This window comes from Phalacrocorax carbo, chromosome 1 (genome assembly GCF_963921805.1).
Source record: "Phalacrocorax carbo chromosome 1, bPhaCar2.1, whole genome shotgun sequence".
Taxonomy (NCBI): Eukaryota; Metazoa; Chordata; class Aves; order Suliformes; family Phalacrocoracidae; genus Phalacrocorax; species Phalacrocorax carbo.
In genome coordinates, this window is record NC_087513.1 from 185,458,237 (window position 1) to 185,473,664 (window position 15,428).

At 45.5% G+C, this 15,428-nt stretch overlaps 1 protein-coding gene across 7 annotated transcripts in view; it reads right to left on the reverse strand.

The window, feature by feature from the left end:
• Nucleotides 1–3,568: 3,568 nt before the first annotated feature.
• Nucleotides 3,569–15,428, reverse strand: part of TSC22D1 (TSC22 domain family member 1) — a 97,518-nt gene continuing 85,658 nt past the window's right edge. For 3 of the 7 annotated variants that reach the window (XM_064440832.1, XM_064440831.1, XM_064440835.1), the window contains 2 exons: nt 6,188–6,239; nt 3,569–4,990 (listed from right to left, as the gene is read on the reverse strand). In XM_064440832.1, the coding sequence (XP_064296902.1) occupies nt 4,733–4,990; nt 6,188–6,239 (310 nt within the window). In that variant the 3' untranslated portion in view covers nt 3,569–4,732. Of the gene's footprint in view, nt 4,991–6,186; nt 6,240–6,728; nt 7,035–15,428 lie in introns of those variants that run through there. The other 4 variants (XR_010371137.1, XR_010371135.1, XM_064440834.1 and 1 more) reach the window with 3 other exon arrangements.

Consider the following 15,428-nt stretch of genomic DNA (forward strand, 5'->3'; position numbering starts at 1 on the left):
CATCTCAATGAACAACCGCCACCCGGGACTTAGTTTCAGGGAAAGTCATGGCAGTTTTGCTCATTTTCCCTTTTGAAGTGCTGCCCTTTTCCGATGTATTTACAATGTAAGGAAGTTAGTTTATTCATGGTTTGGCTTTTAACTTCATTGTTGAGCTTGGCTTTGCTCCTGTTGGAAATTGGACCCTGATTGAGGAGGGCAGTTGCCAGTGTCTGCTGGAAACGCCTTGCCATGGGATTTTTCAAGCACGCCGTTTGTTGGCCTAGCTCAACACACACTAAATGCCGTCGGAAGAGTCTGCTTACTCATCGCAGGAAAAGGTTCGGGCCAGCGGCAGGTGCTTTTCAGAGTATCCTCAAACAAGCATTTCAAACTCCAAAGCTCATTCCAGACTTCCCAGGAGCTCCCTCCAGCAACCGTTCTCCGGTTAGGTTAATATATCTGAAGTTGCACTGACCAGTAATGGTTGGAATTGAGCTAATTTCCAGCTTCGGCAAAGCCTTGGATTTAGAACTTGCTTCAGGTTCACCCCAGCAGAAAACTCTCCAGAAAGTTAAAATGCATAATCCCAAAGAGAGGAGAAAAGCGAGAATAATGCAACTTCTGTAAGATGTGAACTGTTAGTGAAGTACTCAAGATGCTTAACGAGAGGTTTTGCGAATGGCATATATTAAGTTGAACAATTTTGCTTTCAGTCAACGGGCTCAAGTACTGCTATTTCACCCTACAAGGAATAAATAATAATTAAAATTCTTTGTATTGAGACTAATACATTCACTGTAGCTACAGAAATCAAGGGTGGTAGTTCCCAAATAGCCTCGCTGGGTTCTTTCTCCAGTTGAAAGACGGGAAGCTGCCTCCGAGGCATTGATTTATTCCGTAAGAATTAGGGAGAGGCATCTCTAAGGCACTGCATTTACTCCACTGCTGCTGGGAGGTTTTGTCTGGGTGCTCTCTGGACAGTTTTCAGGCATGTTATTGAAGCATATTTCCCTTCCCCAAGTATTTACAGAGCCCTCAGAATTTGGACAATCTGGACTTGCCTTGGAATTATTGGCCAAAAATTACTGGTTTAAAAAAAAAGTTTTAAAAGCTGCAAGAGGAAAAAAATAGCTACTTGGTCTCCGCGATAATTTGCTTAGATCAGTTTATCGTATTGCTGTTAAAAATAAAGCAAGTGTGCAGCTAAATGTCAACAAGAAGTTAAATGACAAACAGCTTGAATATAGCCTGAAGAATTATGGAATTGGAGATAGGCAGAGAACAAAAAGCCTGACATATAAAAGACAGATCACATTTAATTTGATTCGCACTGTGGATGAAAACCTGAGCATCTCAGAGTTTGTACAAAGAAAAATTCTGGTGGAAAGAGGCGATATTCTTGACAGTTGACAACGTTTGATTTGTAAGTGCTCTAAAAAAATGACTTGTTCTAGAACAAAAGCAAAAATCAAAACAATTCATTCCAGAAGTATTACAACACAACCGACTGAAACATCTACTCTTTGTTTGGGTCTCAAGTGCAATTTTAGTCAATTTGTATCCGTTTCATGGAGCGAGGCTGCAGTTTTGACAGAGTTATTGCCAAAATGATCTCAGCAACAAAAAGCTGCTCTGCCTAACTTTAGCAATTAATAAACAGCTCCAAAAAAACGGCTCCATAGTTTTAAAACTATTTGGTACCTAAGATTAAATGATCAGATTTGCCAACACTGAAGCACAGGGTACTACAGTTACCAACATATTACCTAACCTAAACCCTTCAAACTTCCAGATACTGTATTAAAGAACAGTTAAAAAAATAATCTTGGCTTTCAAATTGATCAAGCTGTTCTTTAAACAAAGTAAATGAAATAAACCCAGAGGTCAATTTCTTTTTTAAACAAAAAAAGAATAATTCTTTGAAAATTTTGGTCAGTGAAGCAGGTGAAAGAGCCCATCCGCATGTTAAGATTGCCTTTTTTATATACTCAGTATTACGGCCTGGAAGTGCTAAAGAGACATTCAGAATATAAAAGCAATTGGAAACAATTAAGCCATTTAAAAAGCACCAAAATTAGCATTCCTTTTGTCGGATCCAGATAATTCAAGTGCTGTTCTGCCACAAAGGCTATCATCAATTTCTAATTTCAGCTTAACCCATCAAAAAAAAAAAACATCTCGCACTTTGCTCTGGCGTTTCCTCATTAAGAACACTCTTAAATTACACACTGGAACCTCAAGAACGCAAACTATGAATTAAAGTTCACACTCCCACGGAGACACATTCATGCAGGCACTTTGATACACTAATCCCAACGAAGGTAACGCAACTGCTTGCGCTGCAATACAGCTAAGCTGTGCCTGAACTACTGCATGATGAGTACCCAAAGGCAAGAATTTAGCTATAAATTACAGAACAACGTGATGTGTCCTGCCTTCAAACCCTCAGCCTTCCCGTTTCCTCTGCTACACCTGACTATTCTCAATAATATGAAGTTCCACACGAATGGTACCTCCTGATTTTCATTATATGGAGTAAGCAGTCATAAGACCATATAAAAAGGTTTTTAATTAGCTCTTACCTTTCAAGTCAGATTAATTCCTTGTGTTCATATTTTAGGACACCGCTTTCACTGTCAAAGTACTGTCCTACTACTCCTCAGGACTGACCATTTCATCCCGTTAATTGTGAATACTGTAAGTATCCAAGATTCACATCCTTAACACCAGTAAACGCAACCCGCTGTAAAACTGCAAATTCCTTCGCTCCCCCAGCTGCAGGCTATCACACCACATCTAGTCTTTCACCTAGAAATCTGTACGTTGATTCAGTTATATTTTAATTACTGCGACTAAAGAAGAAAAAGGTATTTTTTCAAACAGGAGGGAAACAGTTTTATCTTTGCACAGGACTGGAAGTTTTTAACACTTTCAACAAGGCAGAAGTAATACAAGCTTAAACAATTTCAATTCACAAAAAAATAAAAAAAAATCAAGGTAAGAAGCTGTGGAGGTGAAAGTAAGAAATTCTCAGTCATTGAGACTTCAGCCTAGCCTCATCACTAGTTTTTGAGAGAAGGCGGTGCTATGGCTGTCCTGCTGGGGAAGCTACAACACCCGCTGCCTTTGTCACCCCGAATTAAGGGCGCTGGAGCTGCTGCCAGCATGGGATGAGCCGTGCCCAGGCAAGGGTGCAGTGAGCCTGCCGCTAGGCAACAACCACCGCGCGAGATTCGTACGTTTAGGGCCGATCACGCAGCAGAAGTCTGTGCCCCTGCTTATCTACTGCTAGATGTACAGAAGCCACCCAACAGTCCCAATGATATGGGACTGGACCAAAACAAGGAGCTTTGCCCTCAGTCAGGCCCCCTACTCGACCCTCCTTCGTTTGACTTCAGTCGCTGCATTTTTAAGAAACTGTGGAAAGCAGGAGCTGCGTTTTTAGATGACACTTTGAGAAAGCTCTGAAGCCAACAGACAGGGTCTCGCACCCTGAACTCTGCTTCCTGACCTCACTGCTCATGGAAAACTGCATTGCAACATGTTGAAAGTGACTGGAGTTAGCATCAGTACACTAAACAAACGGTGATTTATCAACATTGTATGCTTTATTGAAAGTTGACAAGTGCAACAGTTAAATACATTGACGTGTTACAACTGTTTAGAGAACATGCACAAAAACATATGCATACTACTATACAGATCTTATGCAAAAAATCCGTACTAGGAAATAAATTTTTTTTTTTTTTTCAATTCTTTGCTAGCAGGGTTTGATAATTTTTGGAGTGGTTTTTCCTGTCTTGAACCAAACTACAATGAACAAAGATTTACTTCAAGATAATCAGCAGCCAGGGAACTTCAGAAGTTACACAAACAGCATAAATCTGCCAAATTCTGAACAGTTGCGTAGGTGCATTCTTATTTATGTAGCATAAAAAAAAAAACAACTTCTCAAACTTCTTCAGATCAGGCAATGAAACAACTAAACTTCAATCTGTACAACCTAAATAGTTACAGTTTTCTATTTTACAAAGTAATTACACTAAATACACAAATATACAGTAGGCAAATAACCTTCATTGTAATTATCCTATGACCAAACTGTATGTCACCTACCTGCTTTCTATATATATAATACAGCTTTATGCACCTGTCCACTGCTTCAGAAAACGGTGCAAATATTTGCACTTAAGGTTTCAGGTGACAGTTAAGTGTTAAACACTGAATTTACCTTTCTCCCTCTTCCTCTTAAGATCCTATGCACCAGTCCTCACTTTGGAACCCCAGTGCACTGTGGGGGATTGAGCCATCACTTTTTACTCCAGTCTATTTCTTCATACTTCCAAGCTCGAAAAGCACTTGTATCAGTTATAGCACTGGATGAGTGGAAGATTTAAAAACAAACCGAAAAGAAATTCAGGCATGCAGCTTCGTTTCTCAGCCATTTGCAGAAGCTGCTCAAGTCCCCAGTGTACTTGTGCTAATTCTCTGGAAGAAGTTTATTTTATTCAGTCAACCTAAGAACAAAGACTCCTTCAAGCCAAAGGGAGAAGGGAGTGAAGAGAGAGACAGATGAGTGTGTAATACAGGGGGGAGAAGCCTCTCCTGAGGTGTGCAGGGCATGGAGTCCTCAGTCTGGGTTGCAATGTGCACTGAAATGGATGAAGGGTGGCTGTGGCGGATTCCCGCTAGTCCTTCTTGCTCTGGGCGGTCCAGAGGCCAGCGATCAAGATGGCAATGGCGTTCTGAACTATGCTGAAGGCCCTGACCCCTGTGATGCCGGCTGAGCAGGCTGCTGTGTTGTCCCTTGTGACTGGGAAGAGGAAGGTGGGGAACCAGTCTGCAGCTGTGCTTGGAACTGGGCAAGCTGCTCTGGGCTGGCGAGTGTTTTTAGCAGAGTGTTTTCTTGCTCCAGCTGGGAGTTCTTCTCTATCAGCTCTTTGATTTGCTCTTTGAGGACCTCCACTTCCTCCCTTACCGCATACATCAAGTGACTCTTTACCAGATCCTGAAACACAGAAGAGAGCCTGTGCATTAGAGGAAAGGAGCCCAGCGCCAGGCCTGGGCTCAGCTGGAGGTGCAGCCAATCCACCTACCCAGAGAGCTGGTGATGCTCTGTGCCACAACAGAGCATCCCAGTGAGGGCTACTGGCCCCCTACTCATGCCCGCGGGGCCAGCAGCGCTTCGGCAGATGGAGTCGTGCTGGGCAACGCTCATCCCCCTCGCAGCGGCCAAGCCGTGCCAGGGCTCGGCCACCCCAACCGGGGACGATGACGGGAGGGAACGGGGGTGACAACCCGCCGCCTCCCGCCGCCCCGCACACGTGCGGCCCCAGAGCTGGCAGTGGGCCCCGCCCCCCGAGCCCGGCCCCGCCCCCCGGCGCCGGGCCCCGCCCCCCGCGCACCGGCTGCAGCCAGTTCTCGGCGCAGGTTGCCGCATTTCCCTCCCTCCCGCCGGCCGCGCGCGGCCGCCCGGTGACGTCAGGGCGCGCCCGGGCCAATGAGCGGCCGAGTTATTTATAGCCGGGAGTTAAAGGCTCGGAGTTTGCCTAGCAACAGTCGGCAGAGGCTCCCGTGAGAACGGCTCCCGGCACTGCTCCCGTAACAAAGGGCGGCCGGGCCCCGGGCGCGGGGCGGCGCGGCGGGACGGCGGCGGGAGCGGGGCACCGGGCACCGCCGCGCCCGGGCCGGCCCCGCCGGGAGATGGGCGCGGGGCACGGGATGCGCCCGTCGGGCGGGGGCGGCCCGGCGCGGGATGCGCTAGGAGGAGCTAAAAATATAAAGTGAAAAGCACCCCGAAGCCCCCCCGCCCGCCTTTGGGGTGGGGGTGGGGGCAAAACACACACACACACCCCCAACCCAAATGCCGCTTTCTGCCCCAGCAGCGCCCCTCCCCCGCCGCACGGAGCCGGGATCAATCGTTTGGGAAGGCAGGAGTCGAAAGCGATGCCGTCATTCCCTCCCCGGCATCGATAGAGAAACGCGCGCATTCCTCCCCGCACGGAGCTTCTGATCGATAAAACAACGAGGGGAAGAAAAAAAAAAAAAAAAAAGAGAAAGGCCCCCCAACCTGTGCCTCCCTCCCCCCATCCCCGGCCCCGCTACAAAAACGCGCCCGCGCAGGGGCGAACCGTCGCCCGGCGCACCCCGATATTGTTTACCGCTTTAAGCACAACCAAGGTTTTATGCCCCAATCGGTACGTACCATCGCTTGCTCGATTTTGTTGTCGATAGCTACCACGCTTGCACCAGAGGAGCTGCAAAAGAGAAAGAAAGGGGGGGGGGGGGGGGGGGAAGAAAAAAAAAAATTACAACATTAGCAGCGGCTGAATTATTTAAGAGACAAGAGACGCGGGCATCGGTAGCCAGTTGGCTGAGAAAGTCATCCTCACGCTGCCCTGCCGCCGCCTCACCGGGATGCTCCAATGCAGCAAAGCAACCTGTGAAGCCGCCCGAATCCCCCGCCTGCAGCCGGATCAAGTATCCCGACATATTATTTTTTTTTTCCCCCCCTTCCCCCCCCACTCCCTCCCTCCTCAGACGACCACAAAGATGGAGCTTAATCGCGGGCTGCGGCAGAAGCGCTCCGCGGCGGGGACGGCATCCCCCGGGGCGGGGAGGGGAGGCGAGGGGGGCGGCCGGTGCCGCCGCTGCGGCTCCCCCGGACAAAGGAGCCGGCCCCGGCGTCCACCTGCCCCCGGCACCCCCGCGCCGGCGGAGCCCCCTCGGACACAACACTTATTTACCTACTGTCGAGCCTCAGGGATGAGTTGTCGGTGCCCAGCAAGGACGATAAGAAAGAAATTGAGAAGTGTCTTAGTTGATAAACTCCTAGATCCATTGCCACTGGTCTACAACATTGGGCATTCATGCAATCGCGGCCAGAAACGCTCCCCGGAGAAATCAGGTCTCCCCTTCTCCGGACGCGCGTGGGTGCGGGCGGCTCGGCGGGGCCGGTGCCGGGCGGCGGGACCCTGCGGCGGGGCGCGGGGCTGCGCTCGGCCAGCTCCGAGGTCAGCGCTCCGCCGCGCCGCACAAAACCTGGCCATCCCGGCCCCCCCCATAATTTATGCGCCGCCGCCGCCGCTCATTGGCTGCGCCGCCGCCAGGGCCCCGCCCCCCCGCGCCGTCGCATCTCATTAGGAGCGCTCCCCCCGCCGTCCCCCCCCCCCCCCCCGCACACACACACACACCCCGCAGCCCCCCGGGCCGGCAGCGCCCTGCCCGCCCCGCAGCGTCCACGCAGGACGGCTCCGCACGCGTGGGGCGGGGAACGACATACAGACAGACGGACGGGGGGGGGAAACTCTGCCCCCTCACCCCTGAAACCCTCACACGCGGGGTGGCGGAGCGCGGCTCCCCCATGCCGATTTCCACCCGCGAGGAAGGAGGGAGAATTAAAATTATTATAACAATACTGATTAAACGAGGTGGGGAGCGGCGGGGAAGCCCGGCGGTGGCGCGCCGCCGCCGAGGGGCCACCGGTTGCCGCGCCGACACCGCCACCTATCGGCGGAGGGCCGCCCCGCACCGGGCCTCCCCCCACCACCACGGGCGAGATCCCCCCGTTTTAGCCCAGGGGACTGAAACCTGCCCGCTTCGCCTGTGCCAGGCGGGGAACGCAAGGCACAGCCGCAGGTACTGATGTGCACGGCAGATGAAGCTGCATCGGACCTCTGCGGATCTGCTACAGCAGCAACGATCCCTCTTTATCCCCTGCACAGGCCTCATGAGCCCAAAAAACCCTTCATTAAAAAAAAAATATTCACCCATCAGATCACAAAAAGCACACGCAGCACAAACCTGCGGGTTCCTAGTAAGCCAGCTGGTATCCTTCTGTGGTAACAGGGAAAATGCCTATTCACTCATTTTCAGATCATCGCGTACAGCACTTACGGTCTTAAAAGTTGCAACACACACATTAATAATTGAGGAAAAATTATTCTCCCACTTGACTGTGGTGTATTTCTCAGAGAATGACCTGTGAGAGGTTATGCTCTTGTGGGCCACAGAACACAGCCACTACAGCCTCAGCCATTCCAAGGGACACTCTCTACCAGCAACAGTTTAGGAGACCCAAGGCTGAAGTAGACTACCACAAAATACTGCCACAAGAAACAGCCAACCTCTAGAAACACTGTTTTCTAGACCTGCACTTTCATCAGGCATTACGTGACTTAAAGGCACAAAAATAAAGTCAAAAACCTCTTTGATTCTCTATAGCAAGCTTCTCCAAGAACTGCAAGTCACACATATGCCACAGGTGCTGCTCCCAGAGAAGCAGGAAAGCCAGGAGGCACGGAATAATCATCTTAAAGCTAAATTTAGCATTTGCGTATCTGCATCATCCGTCTTAGTTTATGTTGTCCCAGTCTACTATTCTTTCATTCACTAATGCCAGTGGAGTAGTACAAACTAATCCTATTCACGAGAGAGGTCACATTTAAGAGTAAGAGCTCCTCATAGCTGCTTTCCCGCTACCACGTACGATGCACATCCCGCAAGGGCATAGCTCTCATCTCACCCTTCGGGGAAGTCGCAGAGGACAGTGCCTAACAGGCTGAAAATTGAAGGAAACTTGCCTGTATTGACTTGCAAGTTTAATAGCAAGTAAATTAGAAGCAACACATTAAAACATATGCGTCAGACTCCAGCTTCCCACCTCCTGACGGACAAACACCAGTAACCATACATCGCATGAACGCTTCAACTAACCACTCCCTTTGCAGAGGTTACGTACTACACACGACAGTACCCATCTTTTCATAAACAGCTCAAAAAGTACATAATCTGTACCAGAATCTGTATCGACTTCTGCCCTAGACTTGATCTAAATTATTGTTTTATGAAGGGTTGGGCTTGAAAATCAGTAACATCTCAAATGACTCCTCATCATGGCAGTTACTCCGGATGTTAGAATTAACAGAACTGCAGCTGGACACAAGCTCAGGGCCAATCTCAGTCCCCTGAAGCTCTTCATCAGAGAAGTGCATTTTAGGTATAAAAAGCAAGAATTCCTCCCTCTGCTAATTAGGTCCTCATAAAATAACTCACTTAAGATAGTAAACTCATATGCCTGAATGGACTTACCCTTGAAACACTGCCTGCTTTGTTGCTGCAGGACAGACAGCAAACAGTTGTACATGTAAAATAAAGTCATGGATGCATTCCAGGATTATTGCTGGTGCTGCCATAATAATTATTAAATGCCATCATTTTACTTATGGCAGAAAAATGACATGATTCTTAGACTAAATTAACAATAAATAACATTGCTCTCTTCTAATCTGTATTTATGTATCATGAAGAAGAGATACAGATATATCCTAAATCCGGTTCCCACTGCACTCATTAACCATCTCCCATTAACTTCAGCAGGTTTTTAGCAAATTCCTTCATTTCTTTTTAGACGCCTACAAGCTGAGTTGTGATTCAAATAGAAAGCTGTCAGCTGCATAAGTAGGACCGCATATTAATACACGTGTTCTGCTTTGCCCACCCTATACAAAAGCAAACCATATATCTCCCTTTATAGCTGAGAAAGCTCCGAGCTCACATATCATCTAGGAAATAGAAAACCATGACATACTACTTTCATGCCCAAAAACTGGGGAGGGATGGAGGGAGCATCACTAATCTCTGATGTTCTTGCCTCAACACCCTGTCATCTACATGATAAGGACAGAGGCTGAACACCATATCTAAAGGTTGAGGTTCTGCTGTTACTTTTCTTTCAAGAGATATTGTTTGTTATGTTTCATAATCTATAGAAGATCTAAGGCAAATAATCTTCCGAACTCCCTTTCCCAGTGTTGTCTCATCGATTTGCCTCCCTTCCTGCCTCCTTCACCATGACATTCAACAGGCACTTCACTCAGATTATGTTGTTTTGATTCACTTGCCCTCCCTTACAGCACTAAAAGGGAGTCAAGATGACTAACGCCTTACTCAAAACCTTCTAACCATCTCTAACACCTCATTAACAGATATTACATGATATTACACACAAACTCCTCCTGCAAAACCTTGCAATTTTACATTCTGGGGAGCAGAGGTAAGAAAGGCTGCAGAATTCCTCAGCTGTGCAAAGCCAATCTGGGTCTGCACCGGCCTGGACCAACTCCTGTCCCTGTTAGGTACCTGACAAGGAATATATGTTGAGACTCGCCCTCACATGGAGGATCACGTGCTTCGGAAGCCTGCATGTCCATGGTACATCCCAGGTGTTCACAAACTGCATAAAGTAATAGAAAAAGGCTCCAGATGGGTTACTGAGAAACAAGCAGGGCAAAATGCAATATAGTGCTAAAGTAGTAGCTCAGCAGCATCTTTGATCCTCAAATAAATCAACCACCAAAACTGAAACATATACGGCAGTCAAAGGCTCTTTTAGCCCGCTTCACCTTCTGTAGTGTTTCAGTTCTTAAATATTGTTTCTCCCACTAAATAATTTCCTCTTGTCTCAATTTAATCACCCTAAGCACTTGAAAAAAGTGCTTTTCATCTTAAGCACATAATGAGGTAAGCTGCAGCACAGAATCGTTTTGTCCCTGTGCAAGTCTGGTTTGGCACTTCTGTGTGCAGGTTAAAAAACTCTTTCACTTAAAAGTCTTTCAAGTACCTTGTCAATGTACTCTCCCTTCAGAAGCCAACATTAAAAGCCCTAGACAAGCATCTCCTCAACTTAAAATAAATTCTTTTGACTCTGTTGCAGAGACCACACCACAAACAGAAATTGCTGTTTTCTAATACTGTCACAGCACACTTTCATCTTATACTACAGTCAGGCTCAGATCCTGTGGACTTGAACTACAGTTTTCAACTACAAAACAGAAGTAATGAAGAGGTTACAAAAAATCTCTTAATTACTTAAGAAGATACTACAGTAATTAGATTCTATGGGACATCTGACTTTACATTTTACTTGGCAACTAAAAATGATCAATAAATGGCAAAGTAGTAGCCTACCTTCAAATTCCTAAGTTCAAAACTAGTTGTGTATTGACAGCAACCCCTCCAGTATCAAACTTACACAAAATTGCTCCAAGCTAACAACCTAAAGAAGAAACTCTGGATGCAGTTGACATCAAGGACTAAAGGATTATTTATATCAATAGGCCACGACTTTTTTCTTCATTTCACTAAAGGTATAAGATAGGCTCAAGAAGCTTCCCAAAGAAATTTTTCCCCGCACAGTAATTTTTAAGACTAAGGAAAAAAAAAAGCCCTGTCACATTCAGAAAGTCTAAACAGAGATCACGAGAATCTCAGTCAATCTCCTTTTTCATCCCCAAACTTGTAGCAAGGATCTTGTTTTAAAGAAGCCAAGCCACTGAGAAGTTATTGCTCAGCTCCAAAGGCTAATGCGTCATTTATTTCTAGTTTGAATTCTGCAGATTTCAATTTACATACCTTGGCTAAATTAAAGAACCACTTGCTACCAGATATTACTCTATCAGTTTTCCTAAATGCGTGTTTTTCCTCCCCCATAAAGTTATTTGCGTCTATAATTTGGTTTGCTACCAATTGGTTTTTAGTTCCATGAAAAACAGATAAAAGGGAAAGCTATGCAAGATGCCAGTGAAATGAAGTACTATAGCTGTAACACCCACCCCCCCACCCCGCCCAAGATGTGCAAGCATAACTAAATATCCAATGGAAAGAGTACATAAACCCTACTGGGGTTCTGGAAATAACCTGACAGTGTCTCTAATCACAGTGCATACGCAGAAGTATCATGCTGTGTCCTTCAAACAGGAGACAGAAGGCTGCATTTAAGAGCAAGAAGATAACCGTGTAAGATCAAAAGAAGAACAAGGAGCAGTTCTCAACAGCTCCTGTGAGGATATCCTCTCTCTTTTACAGGCAGCTAACTGCTAAATCAACCCCAGTTGTTTTTAATGAGAATTATAATGATTCCACCAATTTTAATGTTGACAAAATAAAATATAAGGTCTATACCAAGTAACTGGATATAGACAAACACAGAGACAATGCACTTGTTATTGGTCTGAGAGAATGCTTCAAGGACGTATGAGCCATCTTACAGCAATTTTGATGCTTGGAAAAGGATGTGTAGTCTCCCCTTTCCTGAGGTCACCCATGGATGACCATCTAGCAACACAGCTGGGATGAATGACCTGTTCTGTGCCCATCCATTGTGTTTCAAAGCATCCTCAAAGTTAAGTGAGGTTCATCATAACTCAAAACCTGAAATTGCATCCAGGTGCTACACCACCTTAATTTTGAAGAGTTAGTTATACATTTGCAGTAACATCAAGTTTGGGAATCCCAGGCTTCCCAAATTTCATATCCAAGCTTAAAATAAGTACGTGTAAAATATTTAACTTCATTAAAAGTGAAATCCCTCCTCAGTATCCCATAAACTGCCCTTGACCAAGGACTGCAAATGGGAAAAGATCCACCAACCATATTAGCATCCTGAAAGCTTTAAGTGAGACATCTGAGCCAGGAATTGATTTTCTTTCCTCCAGAAAGCAGCACAACATCGTCACTCTGCACACTATCACTGTCCCCAGGATGAAAAGGGAGGAAAAACCATTTAGTGCCATAAAGCAGCATATGTAGAAAAGCGACAAAATGTTACAACCTTTAAGTTTCACCACCCATAGCATGACGGTGAAATTTTTTTTTCTTTTCTGTGAAATTCAGTTTAAATAATTTTAGATTTAACTTGTAAGAGTGTCCAATTCCCAGGTCTTATGCACAGCTTTCACATGCAATGCTCTTCTCAAATCCAAGAACACCTCAGAGTAAAAACCACTTACACTAGCATTTAATCCCACTTGTTCTGACTGTACAACATATGTTTCAACCATGTACTCCAAAATTAAATGAAGAGCAGAAGAAAGTTACTGGAGCATTTCAAGTTACACCTAACATAACAAAAGAAACATAGCAAGCACAGGAAGTGGTTTGGCACAGTGACACAACGAGAATTTGGAAAGCTGAAGCTCTCTATATTAAACAGCATCTCTGACCCAGGGGGCCAACAGCCCAGGAGAGACTCCAGGACAATGGCTGACACCCAGCCACCCCATCCCACCTTGACAGCACACAGCAGAATTTAGTCATCAAATTAAACACCAGCCAATTTAACCTCTAACTGAGAAGGGTCATCTTTTATTATTTTTTAAACTTTTAATACCTTCTATTTCCTTAAGGCTGCGGAAAAGTCACACCAAGCCACATGAAGTGGGAGTACTACGTCTTACTGACTGGTACTAGATGTGAAAGGGGGGAGTGGAGGACCTTAAGTCCCTCCATTTCCCATGTCCTGTCCCCAGCGCCCTGTAAAGCCTATACCCATATTTTGTTTAAAAAAAAAAAAGCCCAAAACAACTTAATCGCTTCCTTCCTCTTTTCCCACCTCCTCTCCTTTTCTGTTTGTTCCCCTTGAAACTATATTGAAAATAGTGGATCAGCTAATAATTTAGTCACATTTATTAAGAAATTATTTATATGACGTAACAGCTGGCCCACACTTCCCACTGAATATCAGTTTCCCTTTGATGGCCACTTTTTGATTCAACGCTTGACATTAAGCCTGTATTTCCCACAGAAGTGTATCACACTAGAAGCCAACTCAAAGTTGCCAGGAACAAAGCCAAAACCCCTGCAATTAACCAGTGTTGTCCCATGGTCTTCATAAACTTGGGAATGAAGTTCCCTACTCCAGCTTCTATGGAAATTATTAAAAACAGTCAACGATGATCAAAGGAGAAAAGTATGGAAACAAAATGGAAGGTAAGACTGCAGTGTGGGAATGGAGCACCCGGGACATGGAATCCAATCTGCCAGGAATGAGGGTGAAGGTCCACCACTGCTTGGTTTTTGACATGGCAGATTGCTTATCATCACCCTGTTGTGCAGAACCATTTTTAAGGCTATTCTGTTAAACAATAATAAACCCCCAACACTGCAACTCCAGTTACACACATAGTAGAATAAAGACAATAAGGCGAGAGTTCAATGCCACTTTTCCTCAACAAATGTGCTCAGACAACAGACCTCTACCCAGTTGTCCTTTTATACCTCTACAATTTCAGTCTCTTTGCAATCACTGGCGGATGGCTTCAAAGGTAGCCGCAATATCAATGAACAAGTAGGTGAACAGCTTTCAGATTAACTCCCCTGGCTCTAATACATGTATATGACACAAATTTGTAATACCAGATTTCCTCAGTGACCAAAACACTCCAAAAGATGACAAACTGTGGGAACAGGCACAACTGACTTCCTAAAAAATTTAGAGAAAATTCAAGACCTGCTGTTCCATCCAAGTAGAAATGCACTTTGACAGGCTGAAATCACTAATGTATTTAAAGGTATTTTTATACCTGAATGGAAACTTTCATTTATAGAAATCAAACCCCACGTACCTCCACTCATTCAGGAAGCATTGGGGAAAATTGCCAGAAACACGCAAGAATGTGAGCTGATTTACCAGGTTTATTGCACTGATGTCTCACTTCCCTTTATCCACCACCTTTTTGGGCATTTGCTGGATAACTTCCTGCCCAGCCTGTGCTCCACACCCCACCACCCCCTTCTGTGGAAACGAGAGGAATCTGATGTATGCCCATGCTTTTAACTCAGTACGGTGTCGAGAAACAGGTATAGCTAGACGTTGGAGTGGGAAAGTACTCTTGGGCTTCTTAATGCAGGCATAGCTTCAGTGAATTTAGAGACAAATCTTGCTGACTCAATCACAGAAATCCCAACAGTATCTCCATGTAAAAAAACATTTAAGCTTCCCTCACTGAAGAAATTGTAAAGCAGAACTGGTTTGAAATAGAATGCAAGATACCTGGGAAAGTACATAAAGCTATGAAATGAGCTGTGCTTAAAAGTAACTTTAGAAGTTACCTAAAGACAGATAAATAGATATTTTAATCTGACCTGACTATGCCTTATGGCAATTAAATGAGTATTACCCACTTTAGCACAACACTTCTTTCCTGCAATTCTGCCTCACTGCAAACCAAAGAGAACAGTCAGAACAGATGTGTCAGCTCAGCATATTTTGAACATGTCCCTGGAGCACCTTCTAGGCTAGAGACTGCAAGTGGCCAGCATAGGTCCATGTCATGTACCGAATGCCTGTTTATCCTGAAGTCCTGGTTCTCCTTCAGGTGGGATTCAGCCTTCATCTGTACACTACTACTCCTCTAGAGGAGACTCACTAGTAGAAACCCCTCCTTTTCCACAGGACTGCATCTTCTAGCTCGTGAACAGCAAGTACCTTGAGACTGTCAGGTCTGTGGTGGCCCCACTGTGTAGACATCACTGACATTTAGCCACCCTTGAGCCAGACATTATGTGAAAAGAAGATATACTCTTAATCTTTTAATACACAACTTGCCAAGGAAAGATTACAGCATATTATTTCATACCTATTCAATAACCAGGTAATTGTCTTTATG